The sequence below is a fragment of the Chenopodium quinoa genome, unplaced genomic scaffold (genome assembly GCF_001683475.1).
Source record: "Chenopodium quinoa cultivar QQ74 unplaced genomic scaffold, ASM168347v1, whole genome shotgun sequence".
NCBI lineage: Eukaryota > Viridiplantae > Streptophyta > Magnoliopsida > Caryophyllales > Amaranthaceae > Chenopodium > Chenopodium quinoa.
Genome location: NW_018743292.1, coordinates 10,163,176 through 10,189,444, shown reverse-complemented (window position 1 = coordinate 10,189,444; position 26,269 = coordinate 10,163,176). Strand labels below are relative to the sequence as shown.

Below are 26,269 nucleotides of genomic sequence, written 5' to 3'. Positions count from 1 at the left end.
ATGCATCAACCTCCCGGGTTTGTTGACAAGAGATTTCCAGGCCACGTTTGCAGGCTTCGCAAGGCTCTATATGGTTTAAAACAAGCTCCAAGGGCTTGGTATCAGCGATTCGCTAACTTTCTTTTGCAGATGGGTTTTGTCATTGCTAAAAGTGACAATTCATTATTTATTTTCCGACATGGGAAAGACATGGCATATTTGCTATTATATGTTGATGATATTGTGTTGGTTACTTATTCAAATCTGTTGCGTGACCGCATCATTTCTCACTTACGTACTGGATTTCCAATGACTGACTTAGGTCCTCTCAATTATTTTCTGGGCATTGTTGTTACTCGTACTCCTTCATATATGTTTTTGTCTCAGCAGAAATATGCAAAGGAGATTCTAGAGCGTGCAGGCATGGCTAGTTGTAAACCTGCGGCGACTCCAGTGGAGACTCAATCCAAGCTTAGTGCAGAGACAGGCCCTCAGTTTCATGATCCAACACTCTATCGTAGTCTTGCAGGTGCACTACAGTACCTCACTTTCGCTCGCCCTGACATAGCTTATGTAGTCCAGCAGGTGTGTTTATTCATGCATGATCCCAAACAGGCTCATTATGATGCATTGAAACGCATTTTGCGTTACATTCAGGGCTCCATTGATCACGGGTTACATTTATATCCTTCTTCATCCATGCACTTGATTACATATACTGATGCAGATTGGGGCAGGTGTCTAGATACCCGTCGCTCGACCTCGAGTTATTGTTGCTTTCTAGGGGACAATTTCATTTCATGGTCGTCTAAGCGTCAACCTACTCTTTCTAAATCTAGTGCAGAGGCAAAATATCGAGGCATCGCTAACGTTGTTGTCGAGGCATGTTGGCTTCGTAATCTAATTTTGGAGTTACATTGTCCTCTCTAGCAGGCCACTGTTGTTTATTGTGATAGTGTTAGTGCAATTTATTTATCTCATAATCCTGTACAGCACCAACGCACCAAGCACATCGAAATGGACATTCATTTCGTTCGTGAGAAGGTGGCGTTGGGGCATGTACGGGTCTTGCACGTTCCATCTCATTATCAGTTTGCAGATATTTTCACGAAAGGTCTCTCTCGACAACTATTTTTGGAATTTAGATCCAGTCTCAGCGTCCGTCTTCCTCCCGCTACGACCGCAGGGGTGTGATAGAATATGATAAATATTCTAAATATTATCTTGTATAGAAGGATATATTTTTGTGAATGTTCTGTAGATATCTTTTGAGATTTCCTATCATAATAGGACTCATAGTTGTAACCCTATATATATGAATAAATGGAACCTAAGGGAGTTTACATTATCTAACACTTTTGATAACTTTATGGATAACTTTTGATAAGTTTTATATGTTCTTTTTTTATCTTACCAATTTTGCTTAATACCTTTAGTGGTAAGGAAAATGCCCACTTTTTTTTATCCAATTTTGCTTAATTGCGTAATCGGAACAGCCTAAATTGATTGCAATAACCTTCAAATATTCTTTACTAGGATTCTATAATATTTAATTGAGACCGCCTAATTTGATTGTAATAACCTTCAAATATTCATTATTGAAATCTATAATAATTAACTGAGATTGCCTAATTTGATTTTAACGACTTTCAAGTATTCTTTATTGGGACTCTAGCTATAATACTTAATTGGGACTTCCTAGCTAATTTGATTGTAACCTTCATATATTATTTATCAAAATTGTAATACTTAATAGGACAGCCTAATTTGATTGTAATAGCGTTTAAATATTCTTTGTTGAGAGATTTGAGACTATATAATACTTAATTGAGACTTCCTAATTTAATTATAATAACCTTCAAATATTCTTTATTAGGATTCTATAGTTTGTAATACTTTTTTGAGACTACCTAATTTGGTTGTAATAACTTTCAAATATTCTTGATTAACCTACATAACACTTATTGGGACTGCCTAATCTATACTTCTATTTCAAAACAGGAAAATTTAAAGGAAATTTAGAGTGTCCACGTGTCCTTTTCTATTTTTCATGATTTTTTTTTCTTTTTTTTTAAAAAAAATTTTTTGTTAAAAAAATAATTGAAGCAAAAAAAAAAAAAAAAAAAAAAAAAAAAAATCTTTGATGTTTATCTTTCTATTTGTTCGGTTTATTCCCCAAACAATGAACCAACGCTTCATTCACTTCTCAGTTTTCAATTAATTTATACATCAAGGGTTGCATTAGTATTTTATATGATTTTTTTCATGAAGTGTTGCATTAGTTTTTTATTATATATTTCTTAATCAAACTCCCATTTTCGTTACCATTCAAATCAAAATGCACTTTACTTTCTTCCCTGATTAAATTTCAATTATGAGTGTAATCACTCTTCCCTTCTATCTACCCCTAATCATTTTTATTCATCCCCAATTTTTAATAACTAAAGCACTAATTCATTACTCTAATATTAATTACTTTCTTTTTTACAAACAAAATTAGCAAAAAAAGTACAATGCAATTCATGATTTTGTATATATATTTTAACTTATTTTCAATTTGCTTATTCATTCTAGGTTTATGTCAAGTTGTGTGAAGTTTTTAGTTTGAATTGATATTATTTGTTGAAATATCTTCGCATCCATCAAGGTATGTTTCTTTGATTTTTTTTTTTCTTTTGGAATAATTTATTGAAATTTTAATCATGTGTCAAAAGCAATATTAAATTGTATGTGTGATCATTCTACTGTTTTTTTTTTTAATTGTTTAGTTTGCATCTTTCTGTTCCTCTCAATCTATATATGTATATATACTTTTAATCGATTTTTTAATGCACTTATTTTTGGGCATTCTACTAGAAGTAGATTTCATTGAACGAAGTAGATCATTGTGTTTTTCCTCATTTTGCATTTGAGTCAAGAAGGTTTGTCGCTAATTAAGTTTTAATCCATATAAAAATTTTTAATTGACAGATATTTTGAAAAATAGAATGGTAGTAGGCATGGCTTTCAATGTTGTTCAAGAGTTGCAATCTAATTTTTGGCTAGGAAAATTCGAATTTAAGGAATTATATTTCACACATATGTTTGTGATTTAAAAAATTTCCCTATTTTCACTTTTAAAGGCGCGGCATACACAACTTGATCAATCCATCCATTAAAAAAAATTACAAATATAATTTGTGCATCGCACGGGCTGAATACTAGTTTTATTGTAATAACCATCACATATATACTATATTGGGACTCTATAATACTTAATTGGGACTGCCTAGTTTTATTGTAAAAACCTTTAAATATCTTGATGGAGTCTACATAATACTTATTGGAACAACCTAATTTGATTATTGTGCATTGAGAGCTTACCCTTTTTTTTAATTTTTTTTATTTATTTCGAACTACACCGTAATCGTTTGGGACATCCTGATTACATTATTGTTATTATGTATATATTTAACATGATTATTTGAAATAACTTTGGTGAAATATTCATATATACATTAATTTATGTAAAACTTAAATATATATAATTTAGGTATAATTTACATGTTTATTTTGACCATAAATATAACTACGTATATTATTTTTATTATTGAGATATCTTTTCAAATATACTTAATTTATAATTTTGGGAATACGTAATAAATATTTGGGACATCCTAGTTATTACATACATATATATTTTTTACGTAGGTAGTATATTTGCAAAATGGTCATTTATACTTGTCTTTAATGTATTTTTGTTGAATTGAAATTATTTTTATTAAACTAGTTTAATTTAATTTTGCAAAACTAACGTTAGAAGTTGACATGTGTCCTTTAATGATGTCAGCATGTTTTATTATAGTAATAGTAAATAAATAAGGTGAACAAAAAAGGCCCTTAGACAGTCCTAAATAATTACTAGGTAGTCCCAATATGTTAGGGTACTATATGCATGAGATTGTTCATATAGTCAATTTTTGTACTTCTGTCATTTAGTTATTATTATTATTATTATTATTATTATTATTATTATTATTATTATTATTGTTCTTATTATTATTATTATTATTCTTCTTATTATTATTATTATTATTATTATTATTATAGACAAAAAAAATTTAAAAAGAATGTTTCTTATCAAAGTGGTATTTCTCATTATGAATAACAAATACATTAATTAGTTCATGGAATCATCTTAGACCTTGTTATGTTTGGTATCAAACAATGATTGGGCATTCCCAATGTGTGTAGGGTATTTACTATAATACTGATCATAGGTTCAATTTGTCAACTCTTGTCATCTATACTAATATATTATACGGTGTTTATAAAAACGTCCATATGCCACATAGATCCTTTTAAATTACGCCACGTCACTTTACAAATACTTCATTACGCCATATCACCTACCCAACATCTCTTTATACCACATCATCACCAAAGCCACTACTAGAAAACAGCTGTCTTATGACGGAAAAAATCAGTCGGAATCACTTGAAATCCATCGTAAAACCCTTTTCCGACGGAATTTCGTCGAAATGGTTGGTCGCAAACCGTTTTGTAGGAAATTCGAGTTTTTCCAACGGAATTCCGTTAGAAATGGAATTCTGGCACCTGTAAAAGTCCGTTGGAAATTCAACGGAATAAATATCCGTCGAAAAAGTCAATAAAAAAAATAAAAAAAAAAACTCCCACCACCCCCACCACCAGCCCCACCAACCCCCTTAAATTGAACCCACCCACCAGACTCAGCTACCACCCGACAACACCTCACCAGACCCACCCCACCTAACCCTAACGCACCCATACAGCCAAACTACCCCAACCGTAACACCACTAACCAAACCCAGCAGCACACCCACCCAGACCACCCCCACTCACCACCACACCCACGTACTTCACCCACCCCACCCCACCTAACCCTAACCAAACTGAACCCACCCCACCTAACCCTAACCAATCCGAACCCACCCAGACCACCCCCACCCACCGAAATTTTCCGTCGGAAGCTAAGTGTTTTTTGATATATTTGTATTCCATAGGAATTTTCCGACGGAAAATCTAAATTCGTCGGAAAGTTCCGACGGAATTTAAATCCCTCGGAAATTACGTTGTTTCCGACGGATTTTCGTGTCCGTCTGAACACGTCCGTTGTAAATAGCCCTATTTCTAGTAGTGACACCCACCCAGATCACCCCCACCCGCCACCACCCCTACCCACCGTACCGTAACTGATCGTACCCAGACCCTAACCCACTATACTAACCCACAAACCCAAAAAATAAAAAACCCAGGGAATTGAAAACCCAGAAAATCGAATCCTAACCCACCCACCACCACACCCACCCAGACAACCCCTACCCATAATTAAAAAAAAAACGAAAAAAATTCATAAAAAAAAATGAGAGGATGGGAGGAAAATTGAATTCGTCGAATTGAACAAATCTAATATATAGAAAAATTGAATATACAAATAAAAAAAATCAGATCTAACCCACAAATTGAAGAACAAAATCCGAAAAAAAAACAAAAAAACAGAAACATATACAAATCTAAAATCAAAATCTGAAAAAAAAAACAGAAAAATTACAAAAAATGTTCTTCAAATCCGGTGAAAACCCAGATGCTTTTTTGTTAAGGAAATCGTACGGTGAAGATGAGAAGTCGTCGGTGGTGATGATGAGAAGTCACCGGTGCTATTTTGTTTGGAGATTGCGTGGTTTTGCTTCAGAGGATTTGCGAGAAGAGAAAGGCGAGAAGAGGAAAGAGGAACGAGAAGAGGAAAGAGGAGAGGAGAGAGAAAGAGAAGAAGAGAGGAGAGATAAAGAGAAAAGAGGCAGAGAGAGAAGAAGAGATGAGAGAGAAATGAGAAATGAGAAATGAAAGGGGAGGGGGGATTTTCGAGTTTTTTAGGGTTTTAATTAATTTTAATTTATATTTTTTTTAAGTAATAAATCCGTCGGAAAGGCTATAAATTCCGTTGGAAATTTCCGATGGATTAAATTCCGTCGGAAATTTAATGTTCCAACGGAATATTCCGTCCGAACCTTCCGTTAGATTTTTTTCCGTTTGAAATTTACTTTTCCGACGGAAATATTCCGTCGGAAAGCCTGTATTTTTCGACGGATTTATATTGTGTCGGAAATTTCCGACAGATTTATATTGTGTCGGAAATTTCCGACAGATTTCCTACGAAATAAAAACCCGTCGAAATTTCTAATTTTTTCGACGGAAATACTTGTCCGTCGAAAACTGTCCGTCGGAAATCGGCCTATTTCGTAGTGAGCAACCCACATTACTTCGTATAAAAATATAAAGTGAAGTGGATTCGAACACCCAACCACTTATAACATAGTTGGCTATTTAACCATCTTAGCTCATTATCAAGCATGTTATAAATTTGAAAAAGAAATGTACATAAGTGTAAACCACATGATTTAATTATTAAAAAAACACATTCAATAATGTCGATTTCAGATTTCAAAATCTTTAAAAAATATCCAATTGCACGATTACAAAAGTAGCAACTTGGGGCAACGCCTGAGCTACTCACTAGTTTACTATGATAAAGAAGAAAACTCTTTTCAAACCGGAGTAAAAAACATGTTTCAAAGCTTAAAGTCTTTCATTAAACAATATACGTTATTATAATTTATAATCTTAACAAGAAAGAATATTCTATTATTTCTTTCTTGTTATAACTTGTACCTGTACGGCCCCCCAATACAACTTAGTTTTCTGGTAAAGTTATAATATATATATTACCTCCGTTAAATATTATGCGCAACTTTTGAATATTTTATATCTCACAAATAATACCCCAAAGTTGCACATAACATTTAACAGAGGTAGTATATTGAATAATAAAAACAGGTACAAGTACGTCAAGTCGTCAATACTTATACCTGTACCCCCCCTCCCCCCTCCCCACAAATTATAAAATCTAAGTTTTGTTAATGAAAACTATTTATTGTAGATAAAAATATTAAAAAAAATTAATTAACATATTTTATAGGATGGTATTTTATCTATAGAAAAGATTTAAGATTCCTCCCTTATATTAAGATTTTATTTTTATTTTTTTACATAATTGAAACAATTAAAATATAAAGAAAGATTTTATCATATATTCCCTCCCCAAATCACGCCTTCTCTGTTTTCCCAAAAAAAAAACCTCCGCAAATAACGCATGTTTATATAAATAACATGTACCTAAAATCATGGAAACACCTCTTTCAGTTTTAGTCATATATGGTGTTTTTTTTTTTATTTTTTTTTTTTTTTATCTTCAACCTAAAATCATTCTCATAGTTTCAACATTCAACAATGGCGGATAATACTCATGAATTCATAACAAATTAAAGTTAAACACAAAATAATACGACTAATCTAGAAATTAATCCAAAATCATTAAATAAATATAAAATCAGAAAATTAATTCTTAATATTCAACCATGGCGTATTAATCTTGAAATCATACGACTGATCAAATGTTAACACGAAATCATAATATATAATAAGTGATTTTTTAACAATAATACAAATAAATTGATTATAATATATGAAATTAAATTAAGTGTAGAATTTAGTTTATTTAAAATTAAACCATAATTATGATGAATAGGCATTGATTTTATTGATTTCATTGATTTCATATATACTTTGGTAATTATATAATGTTGTAGATGAAGGATAAAGGTTTTAGGTTGAACATGAAGGTTTTAGGTTGACATCGGTTGAAGATGATGTTGAAAACCATATGAAGGTTATTTAAGGTTGATTATGATATAGCTTAGGTTGAGGATGAAATATATATTATTTGGAAGATATTTAATTTATTCAATTTTCTAAAAGGAAAATAAAATAAAATAAAAACAAGTTTTGAACAAATTTTTTTATCCAAACAAACTTGATGACTGTTTTTTTGAGGTGTCGAATTGGACGACTAGGATTAAACAAGTAATACATTATCGGTTCAGATTTAATATCTTACCATAGTCGATCGTAGTCGTCAGTAGTTGATGACTACCCTAGAATTTTTTAAAATTTGATTGTAATGGCTATGCAGTTATTGCAATGCTTTTTATCGGGAGCACACCTTCGAACTATGTTGAGCCTTTTGGTTTTGATGGACAAATTGACAAACTCGACTAATGAATGTTTTGAGTCTTTGGTGAATAAAGGGTTCAAGCAAAGTTCGTTCCGGAGTAGGAACTTGGATGCGGAGTAGCATTCTCTAAAAAGGCTCATGCAAATCTCACGTTCTAGTTTTAATTGTGAGCACTCAATAATATGAAGTCGGAAAGGAACTCAATGACTTATGTTATTAAAAAGACTACTGGAATAAAAGTTAGTTTTAAAAGATAATTTCTTAAGGAAAAGATAATTTATAAAAGTTTTATCTAGTTATCTAATTTCGAATAAAGATAATTATCGAAAATAATTATCTAGTTGTTTTAATATAAATAATTAATTTATCTTTTCAAATAAAATCCTTTTTAAAATAAAATATTTTTAAAACAAACTTTTGATAAAGTTAGCAAGCAGTTTTCTTTGTGAAAATCTCTGATTATACGGTTTTATCAAAGCTAATGTTTATCAAGTTGTTGAGATAGTGGATTAGTGAGATAAGGCTAGGAAACCTCCTTCATGATCACCATCTGTCAAGATAACTCCACAAGTTGTTAGTGGGGTGTTGGCATGTGGACGTGATTATAGTGGAGGTTAATGACTAATCCTTCTCTATAAATACTCATGCAAACTATCTCAGAAAAACATAACTCTTGAGCATAAAAATTCCAGTAGCCATCTAATAACATAAAGAGAGTTATTATCCTTCTTATATTCTTGAGTGCAATAGGTATTTGTAATCACAGATTGTATTCAAGTACTTTGGGGTTTGGGATTGTGAGTTTGTGTAAGGTGAGGTCAAGGAAGCTTCGCTGCTGAAGGCTTCTGTGAGAGTTGGGAACAAGTTCCTAATTTGTGGAACTTGTTAACGGGTTTGAATCTTCACTTGTAAAGAGTTTGATTACATAGTGGAAATTTAGAAAAGTCTATATCTTCTCTCGTCATTATTTTAATTCCGCAAAAGTTTTTAGATTTCACCTCAAATACAATTCACCCCCCTCTTGTATTAGCCAGTTAGACTTTCAGTTGGTATCAGAGCAGGAACTCAGAGCACGCAGGCAACCCTGTTGAGTAAGTTCCTGGGAAAATGGCTTACACAGAGGAAAAGGAATTTGGGAGTACATCCATTCAAAGGCCTCCATACTTCAACGGCAAATATTATCCTTATTGGAAGGATAAGATGGAAATCTTTATCCAAGCAGAGAATTATCAGGTATGGCGGATTATACAAGTAGGAGATTACGAAATTACGAAAACGAATGCTAACAATGAGGTAATCCCTAAACCCATGGATGAATATGAAAAAACTGATTTCGAAAAATTAGAAATGAATGCTACTGCCAAAAAGTTTCTAATTTGGGGACTTGGACCCGATGAACATACTCGTGTCAAAGGGTGCAAATCCGCAAAGGAAATTTGGGATCTTCTGGAAGTTACACATGAAGGAACGTCAGATGTTAAATGTTCCAAAATAGACATTCTTTTATCTCAGTATGAGCGCTTTGAAATGGGAAACAAAGAATCCATTAAAGACATGTTTACTCGATTTAAAAGTATTACTAACGAACTAACGTGTCTTGGTAAGATAATTCCTATAGATGAGCAGGTAAGAAAGGTCTTAAGAAGTCTTCCAGACAATGACAGATGGAGAGCAAAGGTTGCAGCTGTGCAGTAATCAAAAGACTTCACCAAGTTCAATCTGGAACAGCTTGCGGGTTCCCTCATTACCCACGAGATCCAGTTGAACAATCGGACTCAGGAGACTGTTAAAAGTCAAGGGCTAGCACTAAGAGCTAATGAAGAATCCGAAGAGAAGTCTGACATTGATGAAGAAGAAGCTGCAATGTTGGTGAGAAGGCTGAAAAAATTCTACCGTAACAACAAGTTTTTAGACAAGAAGAAAGGATACAGTAAAAGAAATCAGGAATTCAAAGCCAATTCTTCTTGTCACAAATGTGGAAGCACCAACCACTTCATCAAAGAGTGTCCACTATGGGAATCTGAGAAAGGCAAGGGAAAAGAAGCTGATCAAAACAGAAAATCCAAGCCTAACTTTTCTAAAACAAATTTCAGGAAAGCAATGATTTCCACGTGGGGAGAATCAAGTTCCGAAGAAGAGGAACAGGAACACACAGACGATGAAGTAGCCAATCTCTGTCTAATGGCAAAGCATGATGATGAGGTAGTCATTCAACCTAGTTATTTGAAATCTCTCTCAAAGGATAAATTAATCTCTTTATTGTTAGAAACCTTAGATGAATATAAAGAATTATGTGCAAAACTAAGGCAAGCCTAAAAGGCAACTGGAATTTGTAGAGATCATGTTAAGTATCTGAATAGCTTAAGAAATGATGTTCAAGGCAGATTCTTTGAATTGTTAGATAAAAATATTATGCTAAAAGAATCCCTTGAAAGAGTCAAGAGTGAGAATAGCATGCTGAATATTGAATTAACTCAATATAAAATGCTGTGTACTAACATTGATTCTTGCAGGTCTACTGAAGTTCCTTTAATCATGTTTAATAATGAACTAGAGCATGTTAAGAAAGAGATAAAGGATACTAATGATAAAAATGAAAAACTAGAAAAGGACCTAGAAATTGCAAGAAAAAGTAAAAATACAGCAAGCACGGGTGTTCCCAAGTGGGTAAAGGAAGCTCAGACAAAAAGAACAGAAGGTCTAGGCTATGTTCATAAGAAGAAGTCCACTGAAAAGAAAAAGAAGTATGTGGATTTGCCTAGTGAGACTATTTGTTCATTTTGTGGTAAACAAGAACATCGCAGTGAAGAATGTACTAAGAAAGCAAAACAGTACAATAAGAATGTGAACTACGTTTGGCAGAAGAAATCTGATTCAAATGCGTCAACACAGGAACCCATGAAAGAAAGGGTTCCTGCTACTAACCCTTAAATTCTTTTGCAGGTCGCAGTGAGGGGGAACAACCAGTGGTACCTCGATAGCGGTTGTTCTAAGCACATGACAGGAGATGAATCCAGATTTCTCTCACTGACGGCCTATATAGGGGGAACAGTGACCTTTGGAGACAATAAGAAAGGCAACATTGTTGCTGTTGGCAAAGTAGGAAGGTCAAGTTCCCATGCAATTGACAATGTATTTTTAGTCGAGGGTTTGAAGCATAATCTACTCAGTATTTCTCAGTTTTGTGATAAAGGAAACTCTGTAAGCTTTTCTTCTGAAAAATGCAAAATCATCAACAATAACACTGGAAAAATCGTTTTGGAAGGAACTCGTAAAGGGAACACGTATACCGTGGACCTTAACAAAGTTCCAAAATACAATCTATCTTGTTTAAGTGTTATTGAGGATGATCCACTTCTATGGCATAAACGTTTTGGACATGCTAGTCTTTCATTGCTTGACAAATTAAGGTCAAAGGACTTGGTAATCGGACTACCCTCTATCAAGTTCCTAAATGACAAAATTTGTGAAGCCTGCATCAAAGGAAAGCATGTTCGATCATCATTTAAATCAAAGAAAATGGTAAGCACCACAAAACCATTGGAACTCATTCATATGGATTTGTGTGGCCCCGTTAGAATTCAAAGTAGAAGTGGAAAAAGATATGTCTTAGTTCTTGTGGATGATTATTCTAGATTTACATGGGTCATATTCTTACATAGTAAAGATGAAACTTTTGATATGTTTATGACTTTCTTGAAAAAGACACAAAAATCAATAGGTAATCAACTTATTCATATGAGAACTGACCATGGTACGGAATTCGAAAATTCCAAGTTTGATGAATTTTGCAGGGAACAGGGAATAAGTCACAATTTCTCAGCGCCAAGAACACCACAACAAAATGGTGTGGTTGAGAGGAAAAACCGAACACTGGAAGACATGGCAAGAACAATGCTAATAGCAAGTGGGATTCCAAGGAATTTTTGGGCAGAAGCCGTCAACACAGCATGCTATATCATCAACCGAGCCATGCTCAAACCAATGTTGGACAAGACACCTTATGAACTGTTAAAAGGGAGAAAACCTAATATTGCTCATTTAAGAGCCTTTGGATGCAAATTCTTTGTTCACAATAATGATAAAAGAAATCTTGGAAAATTTGATGAAAGGAGTGATGAAGCAGTCTTTTTAGGATATGCATCTAATAGTAAAGCTTATAGAGTTTACAATAAGAGGACTATGTGTGTAGGAGAAAGTATACATGTGATTTTTGATGAAACTAATAATTATGATTGTATACAGGAATATGAAGATGGAGATTTTGAAATTGGTCTCACTCGTTCAACAGACCAAGATGAAGAATTAATTCCCAGAAAGCAGCCTGTTCGAATTACTGAAAATACTGATAAGGAACCTACTGAAGTTCTAAATAATACTGAAGCCTCTGTTCAAAATACAGAAGAAACAGAAAACACAGAAGGCAAAGCAAATGCAGAAGCAGAACACCATGAAGAAATGGAAGAAAGAGCAACTCAAAATAACACTTTTATACCAGCTCAATCATTCCAACCAAAGCCATGGAAACATCAAAGGTCACACCCCCTGGATAAAATTATAAGTGACCTAAGCAAGGGAACTCAGACGAGATCCCAACTGAGAAACTTTTGTGCATTTAACGCCTTCCTATCAACACTGGAACCTCGAAATCACAAAGAAGCCTTGGAAGATGCAGATTGGATTGTTGCCATGCAAGAGGAATTAAATGAATTCGAAAGAAACAAAGTGTGGCACCTTGAAACTAAACCAAAGAATCAAAAGGTTATTGGTCTCAAATGGGTATACAGGAATAAGCTAGATGAACATGGCACAATTGTAAGGAACAAGGCAAGATTGGTTGTTAAAGGCTACAATCAGCAGGAAGGTATCGATTTTGAGGAGACTTTCGCTCCTGTAGCTAGATTAGAAGCAATTCGTATTTTAATTGCATTTGCTGCATTTATGGGTTTTAAACTTTATCAAATGGACGTCAAATGTGCTTTTTTAAATGGTTTTTTAAAGGAAGACGTCTATGTTGAACAACCACCTGGATTTGAGGATCCAAACTTTCCTAACCATGTTTTTAAGCTTGATAAAGCACTGTATGGATTAAAACAAGCTCCAAGAGCATGGTATGAAAGACTTTCTAAATTCCTTTTACAAAATGATTTCAAAAGAGGAAAAGTTGATAAAACTTTGTTCTTAAAATCAAAAGGAACTCATTTATTAATTGTACAAATTTATGTTGATGATATTATTTTCGGTGCAACTAATGAATCCTTGTGCAAGTACTTTGCCGATTTAATGTGCAGTGAGTTTGAGATGAGCATGATGGGGGAACTCAACTTCATCCTTGGGCTCCAAATTAAGCAAACTAACGAAGGAATAATGATCTATCAGCAGAAATATGTGAAGGAGTTATTGAAAAAATACAGTATGGAAAGCACAAAGATAAACCACACTCCCATGGGAACAACCACAAGGTTGGACCAAGACCCCAAGGGAACTCGTTTGGACCAAACAAAATACAGAGGTATGATTGGTTCCTTGTTATATTTGACTGCTAGCAGACCTGACATTTCGTTTAGTGTAGGTCTTTGTGCAAGATTTCAATCAGATCCAAAGGAATCGCATCTAACAGCCGTCAAAAGGATTCTACGATACTTAAAAGGGACGGAAGACTTGTGTCTGTTCTATCCAAAAAGTGACTCATTTGACCTAAGAGGATATGCTGATGCTCACTATGCAGGAGATTTAGTAAATCGTAAAAGCACGTCAGGTATGGTCCAATTCTTAGGCTCTTGCATGGTTTCTTGGAGTTCCAAGAAACAAAACACTGTTGCTCTATCCACTGCCGAAGCAGAATATGTGGTTGCTGCTGCATGTTGCTCTCAATTGCTATGGATAAAACAACAGTTGCGTGACTATGGCATTATTTTAGAGTGCGTTCCTATTCATTGTGATAACACAAGTGCCATTTGCATCTCTAAAGATCCAGTACAACACTCTAAAGTTAAGCATATACATGTAAGGCATCACTTTTTGAAAGATAATGTTGAAAAGGGCTTAATTAAGCTAGATTTTATTTCTACTGAATGTCAAATTGCTGATATATTAACTAAGCCTTTAAGCAGAGACAAGTTTGAAAAGATGCGTGTGGAATTGGGGATGCTACGGCTCAAGTGATTTTTGTTTGGAACCCCTAAGGTAAAATCGGATGTAACTAACAATGCTATGCTCAATCTTGTGTGCATAACACAGCTGAAATTACCCAGGGGAAAGATTTGTGAAGTATTGAAAAGTCACTTATACATACTTTTAATATGTTAAAAATATTGAGCCATGTTGTTTCAAGTTCCCTTTTCATCATTCTTTATTCTCTGTATTATGATCACGTAAATTATTATCATAATTTACGATCAATTTGCACTTATCTATCTTTTTAAATTTTTTTTATCTGTTTTCCTTCTTGTTATTATCTTTTTTTTCTTCCTTATTTTTTTTTATTCTTATCTTTTTCCTTCCTTAATTTTTTTTTTCTATGTTCAATTCTTTTTCTATTCCTCATATAATTCAAAAATACAAAAATATTTTTTTTCGTAAGATAAGGAGCTAGAATATTCACTACTCCTTACTTTCCGTATATTTCTTAGCTTTTACACGTTTATATTTTATTGTGATAAGTTTGAAAGTTGCAATTAATTCACCCTATTAAAATCCTACTACCCCTAAAACTACTCTACTACCTCACCATATAAACCGTCACTTTTTCTCACCCTTCCCAATTAAGCTCTTTAACACTCCACCCTCATCAATCACATCAAATTAACTTCTCCATACACCCTCATAAAAACCGGCCTCACTCTCTCTCCTTCCTATTCGCACTATTCATCTTCTCCTTCCCTTCAACTCACCTTCATAACCATGAAAACTAACCTAAACTCAACACCGAAACCACCAAAAACCCGGAAACCTTCCTCTGCTGGCGGCTCCCCTGAACCAGTCCCACTTGCCGTCGTTCACCCTCAAGCTCCAACAAAGAGAAAGGCTACAACTGTGAAAGGAGGTGACAGAAAGAGGCAAAGCTCTCAAAAGTCTCCATCTTGGAACTACACTCACGGCTATCACATCAATTATGACTGGTGTACAGCAAGTAAGTAATCCGAATTCATCTCCTTAATTGATTATCAAGAATGGGTGCATTTGTTCCAAAATTGCTCTCACTACCCAATTTACCCCAAGCTTTTGTTTGAATTCAAAAATACTTTCAAACACAACAATGGTGTATGCACGACTACAGTCAAAGATACTCGCATTCATTTTGATGTTGCATATTTAGGGAACTTGTTTCAAGTCCCCACCTCTGGCTATAGTTCGTACCTAAAACACAAACAAATTGTGCAAATTGGGCATTATGATGAGAATAGAATAATCAAATTTATAGGTGGAAACCCGAAAAGCAAGACTTCACATCATAACATACTCACTCCTCTTCACAAATTATTGTTCAATTTCACATGGAGAGGCATTGTTCCTCGTTTGCAAAAACGAAGCATAGTATCCTTACTAGATGCAACCATCATCTTTTGTCTTGCTCGGAAAATAAAAATAAAATTTCCAAAACTGATGATTGAACATTTGGTTTTCTATGCTACTAAAACTACTATTCCATATGGATCTCTCCTTACTGTGTTGTTTAAGTCTTTTGGGATTGATGTTGAAAGTGAGTCACCCACTTATATTAAACCTGAGAACATTCTCTCGGAGCAATCTTTGCTTCGCCTGAGCCTTAAACTTGAGAGTGGGATAATTACTTTCTTGACTAGAGGAGGAGAGGAGAAAAATAGTGGAAAAGGGAAAACACAAGTTGTAGAGGGAGATACAAGTGAGTCAGAAGAGGAGGAAAGTGAATCTGAAAAAGAAGAAAGTAAAGAAAAACGAGAGGAAGACAAAGAGGAGGAAAAAATTTCTGAGGGGGAACCACAGGAGGCAGAATCTGAGAAAGAAGAGGAGACTCAGAGTGAGGGGGAATATAGCTCAGAAAGTGAGAGTCTTGATCTCCCTTATAAAGGGGAACTCAGGAGGAGTAAGAGGAAAATTGTCAAACCTGCTACTTCTACTCTAAAGCCTGTGATTATTGAAGACATTAGTTCTTCAGATCACTCTGACCCTGATTTTACCCCTACACAAGTTCCTTTTGCTTCCGAGCCATCTTCTGTTCATGACTCTCCCCCAAAACAAGCTAAACCCTCTTCCACTCCTGTTTCACCTCCAAAACAGACTTCTCCCTCTCCCACCCCAGTTTTTCCTACATCACAGCCTATAGGCTTTGCTGCCTTCTCTGGAACAAATGCTTTTGTTTTTGATATTCAACAGGTGAAAGCAGAAATGGAGCAGCTAATAAAGATGGTGTGCACAAAGCTGGAGGACATGGCAAAGCAACTGGCTTCTCTTCAACGCCAAGTGCAGGCTGTGGCAGATGCTCAGGCAACCAGTTTTACAGGGATGGAGAACAAGGTTGATGCTGCTGAGAAGAACATACTGCACAACACTCAGGAGATATTGGAGACGATTAACAGGGTGGCTTTTGAAGAAGTGGAGGAAGCTTCTAATGACCCTATAACCCCAGCTGATGAACCTACCTATTCCCCATAATTGCAATTTCGAACTTGTTACTTTTAATTTCTTTTGCTTTTGCTTGTTTCATTTGGATTTCAGTTTGTAATTCTTAACTTTTGCTACTCTTTCCTGCTTTTGATTTTCGTCTATGGGAACTTGGCTCGTATTTTTCATATGATTGTGTGTGTTTGCTGATAATTTAGTACCTAACTTATTTTTGCCTTGCATTATTTGAGCTCACTATTCCCTACGTAGTCTAGTGGGAGTATAGCAAAATGTTTTTTTTCAATCTTTTGATAATGACAAAAGGGGGAAAAGACAAACTTCATGGCGGCTAAGGTGTTTACCAAGGAACTCACACATCGAAGGTACAAACTTTTGCTAAGTTTAGTTAACTCAATAAAGTACTAGTAATCTAAGTTTTAAGTCTTTGTTAATTTTTCTTTTGCTCAGTCTTTTTAAAATAAATACTTTTTAGTATTTCTCTAAGTCCTTTAATTATTTTTTTTTGTTTTCATGTCTCGCTTTAAATTTTTGTTGCATGCCTGGATGATTTTATTTACCTAAGTTTGTCAATGTTTGTCATCATCAAAAAGGGGGAATTTGTTGAGCCTTTTGGTTTTGATGGACAAATTGACAAACTCGACTAATGAATGTTTTGAGTCTTTGGTGAATAAAGGGTTCAAGCAAAGTTCGTTCCGGAGTAGGAACTTGGATGCGGAGTAGCATTCTCTAAAAAGCCTCATGCAAATCTCACGTTCTAGTTTTAATTGTGAGCACTCAATAATATGAATTCGGAAAGGAACTCAATGACTTATGTTATTAAAAAGACTACTGGAATAAAAGTTAGTTTTAAAAGATAATTTCTTAAGGAAAAGATAATTTATAAAAGTTTTATCTAGTTATCTAATTTCGAATAAAGATAATTATCGAAAATAATTATCTAGTTGTTTTAATATAAATAATTAATTTATCTTTTCAAATAAAATCCTTTTTAAAATAAAATATTTTTAAAACAAACTTTTGATAAAGTTAGCAAGCAGTTTTCTTTGTGAAAATCTCTGATTATACGGTTTTATCAAAGCTAATGTTTATCAAGTTGTTGAGATAGTGGATTAGTGAGATAAGGCTAGGAAACCTCCTTCATGATCACCATCTGTCAAGATAACTCCACAAGTTGTTAGTGGGGTGTTGGCATGTGGACGTGATTATAGTGGAGGTTAATGACTAAGCCTTCTCTATAAATACTCATGCAAACTATCTCAGAAAAACATAACTCTTGAGCATAAAAATTCCAGTAGCCATCTAATAACATAAAGAGAGTTATTATCCTTCTTATATTCTTGAGTGCAATAGGTATTTGTAATCACAGATTGTATTCAAGTACTTTGGGGTTTGGGATTGTGAGTTTGTGTAAGGTGAGGTCAAGGAAGCTTCGCTGCTGAAGGCTTATGTGAGAGTTGGGAACAAGTTCCTAATTTGTGGAACTTGTTAACGGGTTTGAATCTTCACTTGTAAAGAGTTTGATTACATAGTGGAAATTTAGAAAAGTCTATATCTTCTCTCGTCATTATTTCAATTCCGCAAAAGTTTTTAGATTTCACCTCAAATTCAATTCACCCCCCCTCTTGTATTAGCCAGTTAGACTTTCAAACTACCAATTTATCCTCCATGTATCACTAATGATTTCTTAAACAAGTTTCTTTATAAGAAACTTGTTTAAGAGATCTGTTTCTTCCAGACAAAAAATAAAAGGAAATCTGTTACTTAGATTATTAATAATACAAGAACCCACTGCTTTAGAAAAAATTTGTAGGAATATGTGCACAAATCCCAAACCCCCCCCCCCCCCCAAATAAATGTTGTATGTGCAATTGTGCATAAAGCTTCTTAAATATCTTATTCTTTATATTTTCAAAAAAATGAAATAAGTTTGATTCATTTGTGTAATAAGTTTATAACATGTTGTAATGATCGATTTCCTAAGTGTTACTGCATAGGAATTGCTAAGTGGTACGAGTGTACAACAAAGCAACCAATCAATAGATATTTTAAATTTAATTTGGTGTCCTTAAAAATCCGTCTCCTCGGTCATATTGGATAAACCGTTTGACCTTGTTGCTTTAGTATATATGCCAAGTCAACAATGTAAACAACTTGCAGGAAATTCTTAAATAAATCAAATGATAATTGTACAATTCAATATTTTTACACATTACAAACACAGATGACAGATTATGCCATTCCACTCTAGATTTTTTTTTTTTAGATAAATAATAAACAAAATACAATAACAAACTTAGGTCCCTAGTCTTGCCTTCATACTCAGATACAAAACTTTTTTTAATTTAAAAGCAGTCCATTGTTGCAATATTAGTAGAACGGAGGAAGTATATCATTAGAATATGATCTCAAACTCCACAGAAAAAAATTCTAGTATTTCAAACAGCATATTGCACCGGTCGTGGCTTGGGGTTCGAGTTTGTAGAGGCAGTATCAAACTGAGGAGTACCCATAGCAACGCCGCCCCCTTGATATGGAACCGCTGCTGGTACTTGTTCACGACGTTGCTTTGTCGATGAACTATAGGAGCATAGGCCAAAAATACATGCCACAAGTGCCAAACCACCACCGGAGGCAAACACACCCGGTTTTACATAGTAGCATAATCCGGTTGAACTGAGATACTCTTGACGAGTGCTCAGATTACCAGCTGCTACTAGGATACCAATTCCTATGATAGAAGCAATACTGTACGTAACAAATCAACAAGTGAAATAAATTAGAGAAGTTTATATTATAAGGCTATTAAAAAAAAAAATGTGACATGGTATTGTTCACTTGAAATATCTAAAATACATGTAATTGTTTATATTTTATAAATGACTAGTATATGTTTTTCAAAAATTTAAAGAACACGCATCACGTGCGTATAGATGAGCTCATTTACTGAATTTTTATATTTGTACTTGGTACATATGTTATAGTTATGCAATTAAAGAAAGTGAATATGTACGTACCATGATATGATAAAGAAAAAGATGGCTCCAGCGGATTGAGTATTGTTAGCAGTGTTTCTGTTGCAGCAAGCGCAGCGAGTAATAGAGCTAGTAATAATAAGGACTCCGAGTAAGAGTAATGCTGCAATGTATCCAAGTATGTTAGCTGGACTACTAGGGTAGTCGCAACCAAATCTCGTTACAATTATGTCAGACACCTGATAATAACAATCAATATTCAAAAATAATCAATAGCGTTACAAACTTACAAATTAAAGTTTCAAGTTAACTTCAAGTCACTTTTATTTTGTGCTCCATATATATATATATATATATATATATATATATATATATATATATTTTCATTTTTTAATTAATAAAAATTTAAATATATGTCAATTTGAACACTTTATGTCTCCGGATATTAGAAAACCAAATATGTTGTCTTTAATGAAAACCTCCCTCTTACTTGACCATTATCGATCTATCTTTCACTTTTGATTAGCCAAACTTACTATCTTCTATCTTATATATAAATTTATTCACCTTTAATCAATCAAAATCAATTAGTTAAGTTTGCTAAAAAAACAAATGGGACTATTTATGATTTATTTCCTTTAGAACAATAGTTTAAGAATTTGGCATGGAAATTGATATGATAAGCAAATTACAATATCTAAAGCCATTATATTTAGGGTTGTACACAGTTTGGTCTGAACCGTAACCAAACCGGATCAAATTGTATTTTAGCGGAATAGCGGTTTGGTTTGGTTTGGTTTACGGTTTATAAAAATACGGTTTGATCTAGGAATTTTTGTAAATATGGTTTACGGTTTGGTTTGGTTTTTCAAAAATTATAAACCAAACCAAACCGTAAACCAGTAAATCGTATTTTAATATTTATATAAGTTTTAGATAAATTAAAATAATTATTATATATTAAAAAAATTAATAAGAATAAAAACATTAAAAATCAAAATACAAAAAAATTAATATAAGGTATACTGTCAGTAAGTCATAATTTGCTTTCTTTTTTTTTGGTTTTAATTGTTACATTACCATTAATTGTTCTATAATTAACATCACTAATGCATTGTAATTTTATTAAAATGTCGTCTCATTATAAACCGCAAACCAAACCGCATCAAAGCGTATTATTACGGTTTGGTTTGTTCTGATTAGAATACTAATACGGTTTGGTTTGGTTTGAAAAATTGACCAAACCGTATTTTGTGGTTTGGTTTGGTTTGGTACTCAAACCACACCAAACTGGACCGTGTTCACCCTATTAATATTAGTTAAACTCTTATTAAAAATGGGTAAGATAAAATAATTAAACACAAAATATTACCTTAATCCTAGTGGCCTCAGCAGCAAAACCAAGACCGGCAGCAACGAAACCTAGGATGCCCAGAAGTACGCATACCACAATATTGGCTCCTCCCATGTTGACCTCTCTTAGCTTGGTGTGTTTTCCTGATCACCTTAATTACTTGCTTTATATACTCTTAATAACTTGTTTTATATATTATATTTGATAAAAAAAATAAAAAAAATAGAACGTAGAATAGTCAAAGTCGGTTTGTGAGTTGTCTTCATCTCTATATAATTACCAAATTCATTCCATATCTCTTTCAATTATTTCAATCTCGCTTTGTATACTGAATACAAATTTTTTTAAGTAATCGCTGGAGGACCAAGTGTAATTCGCTTCAAATAGGTTTTATATATAACACGTGTCCTGTATATGGTAGGTGTAATAACTTGGAAATTACAGAAAATCGAAGAATAAATTACAACTTTGACTATTATTCCATTTAGTTAGCATATACTTTGTCTTACGACTATATAATAACACCTTCTATATACTAATTATTTTTTTTTTTGTTCCACCCGCTTCACCCTGTTAGAAGTATATCCTATCAAATAACACATGTAGGTGTCCCATATTGAGAAAAGAAGAGAGTTAAACACTTTATAATACTGAGGGGCTACTCCTCCTATCGCCATATGGTTTTGGAATAGAACCTCATTTGGACTTGTGAAGTGGACTCTCTCTCTTAGTTTGCGGGTGCAGCCCAGACCCGTATTTAACACACCCTTTAAGCTAGTTTGGATTCGATAATCAATTATGGGTGGTTAGGTTCCATTCCCCTCCCAATTGTTGTTGCGGGGGATCGAGCATAAGTTGTTTATATAATTTTTTCAATATACAGCATGCCGGTCGTTATCTTATTCCCTTTCATGTAGCTTACATGCAAGTCACAACCATGTCGAATTGTAAGCTAATATAATTTCAACTAATCATTATTTTTCGCTTATAAAATTCCATTACATAATTATAGATATTAGCAATAGCGAACAATACAACTTAGTGACAACTATTTTAAGTGCAAAATTTAGTTTAAATAATTATCATACGACCAACTGAATCAACGTTTGAAGATTAGTCATACAAACCATTTCAACGATTTTTTACTTTTTCGCTTATTATGATTTGGCCTGACCATGTAATTGGGTTGAAATACCAATATATAATAATTATTAGATAAAACTTGTGCGATGTACGATTTATTTGTATTTTTTAAAAAATAAATATTTTTTTTATGTATGTGAAATTTTTTTGTTATTTTATCGAATATCATTTAATTTTTTTTTTTTAAATAAATTGTGAATTTCCTTTCATTCATCATATATTTAGATTAAACTCTAATATCAAAAGATAAATACAAATCATTTATCATATACTACATATTTCATTATTTTTTAGAATTTTTTTTATTATAATCACTTCTCATATTTCATTATTTTTTTTTTAACTAATCCAATTTTTTTTTCTTTTAAAAACAATTGAATGTGAATTTTTGTATGTATACGAAATAAAATAAATTGTTTCTACTCTCTTAGATAAAATTTTCAAATGTATAAGACAATATTTTATTTTTATAATTAATTTTGATCTAACCACTATAAGAAAAATACATTTTCATAGCGATCATTTTAACATTTCGTATCGATTGTAATTGCTACAAAAAAAAACCAACGAATGGTTATTCGATACAAATATCCGCCGTTGCCATAGCCTTTAGTAGTGTTTTTTTTGCTTTTGCTAGGGTTGTCCTTATTAACCGGTACGGAAAACAACATTCAATCATGGTGATTATTGAACTCATTTTCTAAAAAATAAAAATAAATTAAAAAAAAAATCCCTACATATGATCTATACAAGATTCAAATATGCAATCTCAAGTTGTAATATTAAATGTTTATCCAAGAAGCTATGACATATTTTATGTTCTCTTTGTCAAACAAAAGTTTAAAATCTAGTGTAAAACAGGCTTTTCGTATTGATTTTTGGGTTTTAGTGGCGATTGTAAACGATAGGCTTTTCCATAATTTTATAAATGTGCATAAAAATGGTGAATAAATACTATTATTTTTTTCGTATCGATTTCATATGGGTTTACTATGTCGATTGTAACACTACTAGAAAACAGCCAATCAACGACGGAAAAAATCCGCCGGAAAACCCTGAAATTCCGTCGGAAGGCACCGTCGCAATACATTTTGTAGGAATTTCGCGATATTCCGAGGGAAATTCCGTCGGAAAATTCCATTCCGACAGAATTTCCGACGGATTTTGTTCTGTCGGAGTCAAGTTTGACTTAATTAGGAAGTCCGTCGCAATGTTCCGACGGAACATTTTTAGTCGGTATGAGTTATCTTCCGACGGAATTTTCCGTCGCAACAAGCCAAGCTTCCGTCGGAACGTTGCGAACCTTCCGACGGATTTTTCCGTCGGAAAGTAACGAACCTTCCGATGGATTAATTCCGTCGGAACGTTGCTACGGAATAAAAAGAAAGTCATTTACACTTGGTCAAAAATACTTATATACATAGTTGATAACAATTGGAAAATGTCTATTTAAAACATTGTTAAACCAATATCAAAAATATGGACTTCCTCCGTTCTTTTAATATCGCACTATAGGGGTTGGACACACTTTTTTTTGGTAGTGGGAAAAGGAAGAGAGAGAAAGGTAAAAATACAAAATTATCCATGCGATGTAAACATAAAGTAATAAAATAAAGAATCAAGAGTTTAAAGTAAGGGTATATTGGGTATTTGCAGGGTGAACAGAGATATTTTGTTTCCTCAAAAATGGTGCAATATTTGTGACACTTCCTTACACTACTAGAAATAGGCTATTTTCCAAGGGATTATCTCCGACGGACTATAATTTCGTCGGAAAATTTGAAATTTCCGGCGGAAAATAGAGTTGTAGGAAAAATCCGTCGGAAAAGAAACCTTCCGACGGAAAAATCCGTAGGAGATATTCCGACGGATTTATTTTCCCTCAAAATATTCTAGTTCCGAGGGAATATTCCGTCGGAAAACCATTTCCGACGGAATATTCCATCGGAACCTGTAAATTCCGAGGGAATAATTTCCGTCGGAAGGCTGCAACAATTAAAAAAAATAACGTTAAGTTCTGAAAAAAACTGAACAACAAACGCGAAAGAAGAAGAGGAAGAGAGAGAAAGGGAGACGGAGAAAGAAGAAGAGAGAGAGGGAGAAAGGGAGCGTCGCCGCCACCACCACCCCGCCGCTAGGACGCCGCCGGTAAGTATTTTAGTTTTTTTTTTTTTTTTTTTTTTTTTTTTTTTTTTACATTTTTGCTAAAAACCCTAACCACCACCACCATTTCACCTAGGCTTCACCGGAATTCACCACACCCACCGCCGGTTTTTACCACAACCACAAAGAGTCGAAGCCGCCGCCGTTGATTAGTGATAAGTGGTGTTTGTTTTGTTGGTTTTTTTTTTTAATTCACTGTGTTGGGGTTTTTGGGTGTTTTTTGGGTGTTTTTTTTTTTTTTTTTTTGGGGAGTTTTTACTAACCTCAAATGTGAACCCCGTAGCCTTGAACACCATCCGGCCGCCGGTCTACAACCAGACGACGCCCAGCCGCCGCCGACAGTAGGTAGTATTCCTGTTTATTTATTTATTTTTTTTTTATTTTTTAATATAAGTTGACAGCATTTATTCATTTTAAATTGCAAGCATAAACTTAGTTACTAAGTATTTAATTTAAATTATTTGTAGGATTTGTAGATTTAATCGGTTCTTTGGCAATAACAAGGGCAGATCTACAGGTTAGAGAGTATATAAAATCTTTTATTATTGTATTAAAATTCGTAGTTTATTATTGTTTTTAGTGTAGTGTATACAATTTGTTGTATTTATATTCTAATATGTTTAAATATTTGAGAGGAATGTGTTTGTGTTATGACATGTTAGTTTAGCCTAGTTTATTTAAGTTTAGTTTTTAATTGTTGTATTATAACATGTTAGTTTAGTTTAGTTTAGTTTAATATAATAATGTATGTTAGATTATTTTAATTTAGTTAGTTTAGTTTATTTAAGTTTAGTTTTTAATTATTGTATTATAACATGTTAGTTTTTTTTAGTTTAGTTTAATATAATAATGTATGTTAGTTTATTTTAATTTAGTTTACTTTAGTTTATTCTAGTTTAGTTTAGTTTAGTTTAGTTTAGTTTAATAAAGTGTATGCTAGTGTATTTAGTTTAATATTTTTGTTTGATATAATGTTTAATATAATATTTAATAAGCGTTCTTATTTATTTGCTTAGTTTAGTTTAATTATGATATATCTCTGTTTAGTAAAATGCATGTGTCCTTCACTTTATATATATATATAATAAATGAATCATTTGCATAATCATATGCCTAGATACCCGTTCAAGGCATACACATTAAGAGTATGTCTTGGATAGTCCCCGGTTGGGACTGTCCTTGTACGCTTATTCTCACTTAGGTGGTGAATGTAAGCCTTGTTTTTTATTCTAGGAAAAATCCTGCCTTTTCATGCATTTCTCTACCGTGTTCTCTGGGTACATATGTAGGTGTGTTTAATCGCCTACATCGTGTACTTGGAGAACTGTAGGGAAATGCTGGCGGGTTTTCCATAGAATTGAAAACCTGGGTTACATTCACTAGTGAGAATAAACGTACAAGGATGGGTTAGGTTGGAGTGATAAGGACCCTTTGGAAGCATTTCAAATCTCATTTGCATTTCCATAACGCTGTGGTGGATAATGACTGCGAAATACGGTTTATGACTAATGTGATTGTACATATGCGTGAACTGTGTAGAAGCTGTAATCATGAAACGAAGAGAACGTATGTGGATGTATGAAAGGATGGTTGGGCAAAGTATTAATCCAAAGTTCGTGAAAGGGGTTGATGAATTCATTCAGTACGTCACAGATCATCCCGAGAGTAGTAACCCAAATGAAGTTAGGTGTCCATGTGTTAAATGTAAAAACAAACGCCTTTGGGATGCGGATATGGTTAAAATTCATCTGTATCTCAAGGGTTTCACACCTAACTACTATGAGTGGATGTGTCTCGAGGAAGGGTATCCAGGAGTTCCCGAACGGCGGTCCAATGAATATCATGACATGGTTTTGGATGCTTTTGGTCATAGTCAAGATCAGGGGCACTCCGAGGAGGCTAGTGTTCCATCAGAGGAGAAGCCTAATGCAACTGCTAAGCATTTTTTGGATTTGTTGAAGG

General features: G+C 33.6%; 2 protein-coding genes across 2 annotated transcripts; one reads left to right on the top strand and one right to left on the bottom strand.

The window, feature by feature from the left end:
• On the top strand, positions 1–1,173 carry LOC110735933 (uncharacterized mitochondrial protein AtMg00810-like). Its single transcript, XM_021916107.1, has 2 exons — positions 1–861; positions 973–1,173. Exons 1-2 carry the CDS (start codon positions 1–3, stop codon positions 1,171–1,173), a joined length of 1,062 nt encoding a protein of 353 aa, XP_021771799.1.
• A 17,660-nt stretch (positions 1,174–18,833) lies between these two features.
• On the bottom strand, positions 18,834–21,339 carry LOC110736063. Its single transcript, XM_021916211.1, has 3 exons — positions 21,020–21,339; positions 19,690–19,886; positions 18,834–19,420 (listed from the first exon to the last, which is right to left on the bottom strand). Exons 1-3 carry the CDS (start codon positions 21,113–21,115, stop codon positions 19,111–19,113), a joined length of 603 nt encoding a protein of 200 aa, XP_021771903.1. The 5' UTR covers positions 21,116–21,339; the 3' UTR covers positions 18,834–19,110.
• Positions 21,340–26,269: the final 4,930 nt, after the last annotated feature.

Coding starts and splice junctions, on each gene's coding strand:
- LOC110735933 (XM_021916107.1), top strand. CDS start 1: ATGCATCAACCTCCCGGGTTTGTTGACAAGAGATTTCCAGGCCACGTT. Junction 862..972: donor TCGCTAACGTTGTTGTCGAG/GCATGTTGGCTT, acceptor AATCCTGTACAG/CACCAACGCACCAAGCACAT.
- LOC110736063 (XM_021916211.1), bottom strand. CDS start 21,115: ATGGGAGGAGCCAATATTGTGGTATGCGTACTTCTGGGCATCCTAGGT. Junction 19,887..21,019: donor CTGAGGCCACTAGGATTAAG/GTAATATTTTGT, acceptor TGTTATTATCAG/GTGTCTGACATAATTGTAAC. Junction 19,421..19,689: donor TTTTTCTTTATCATATCATG/GTACGTACATAT, acceptor TGTTACGTACAG/TATTGCTTCTATCATAGGAA.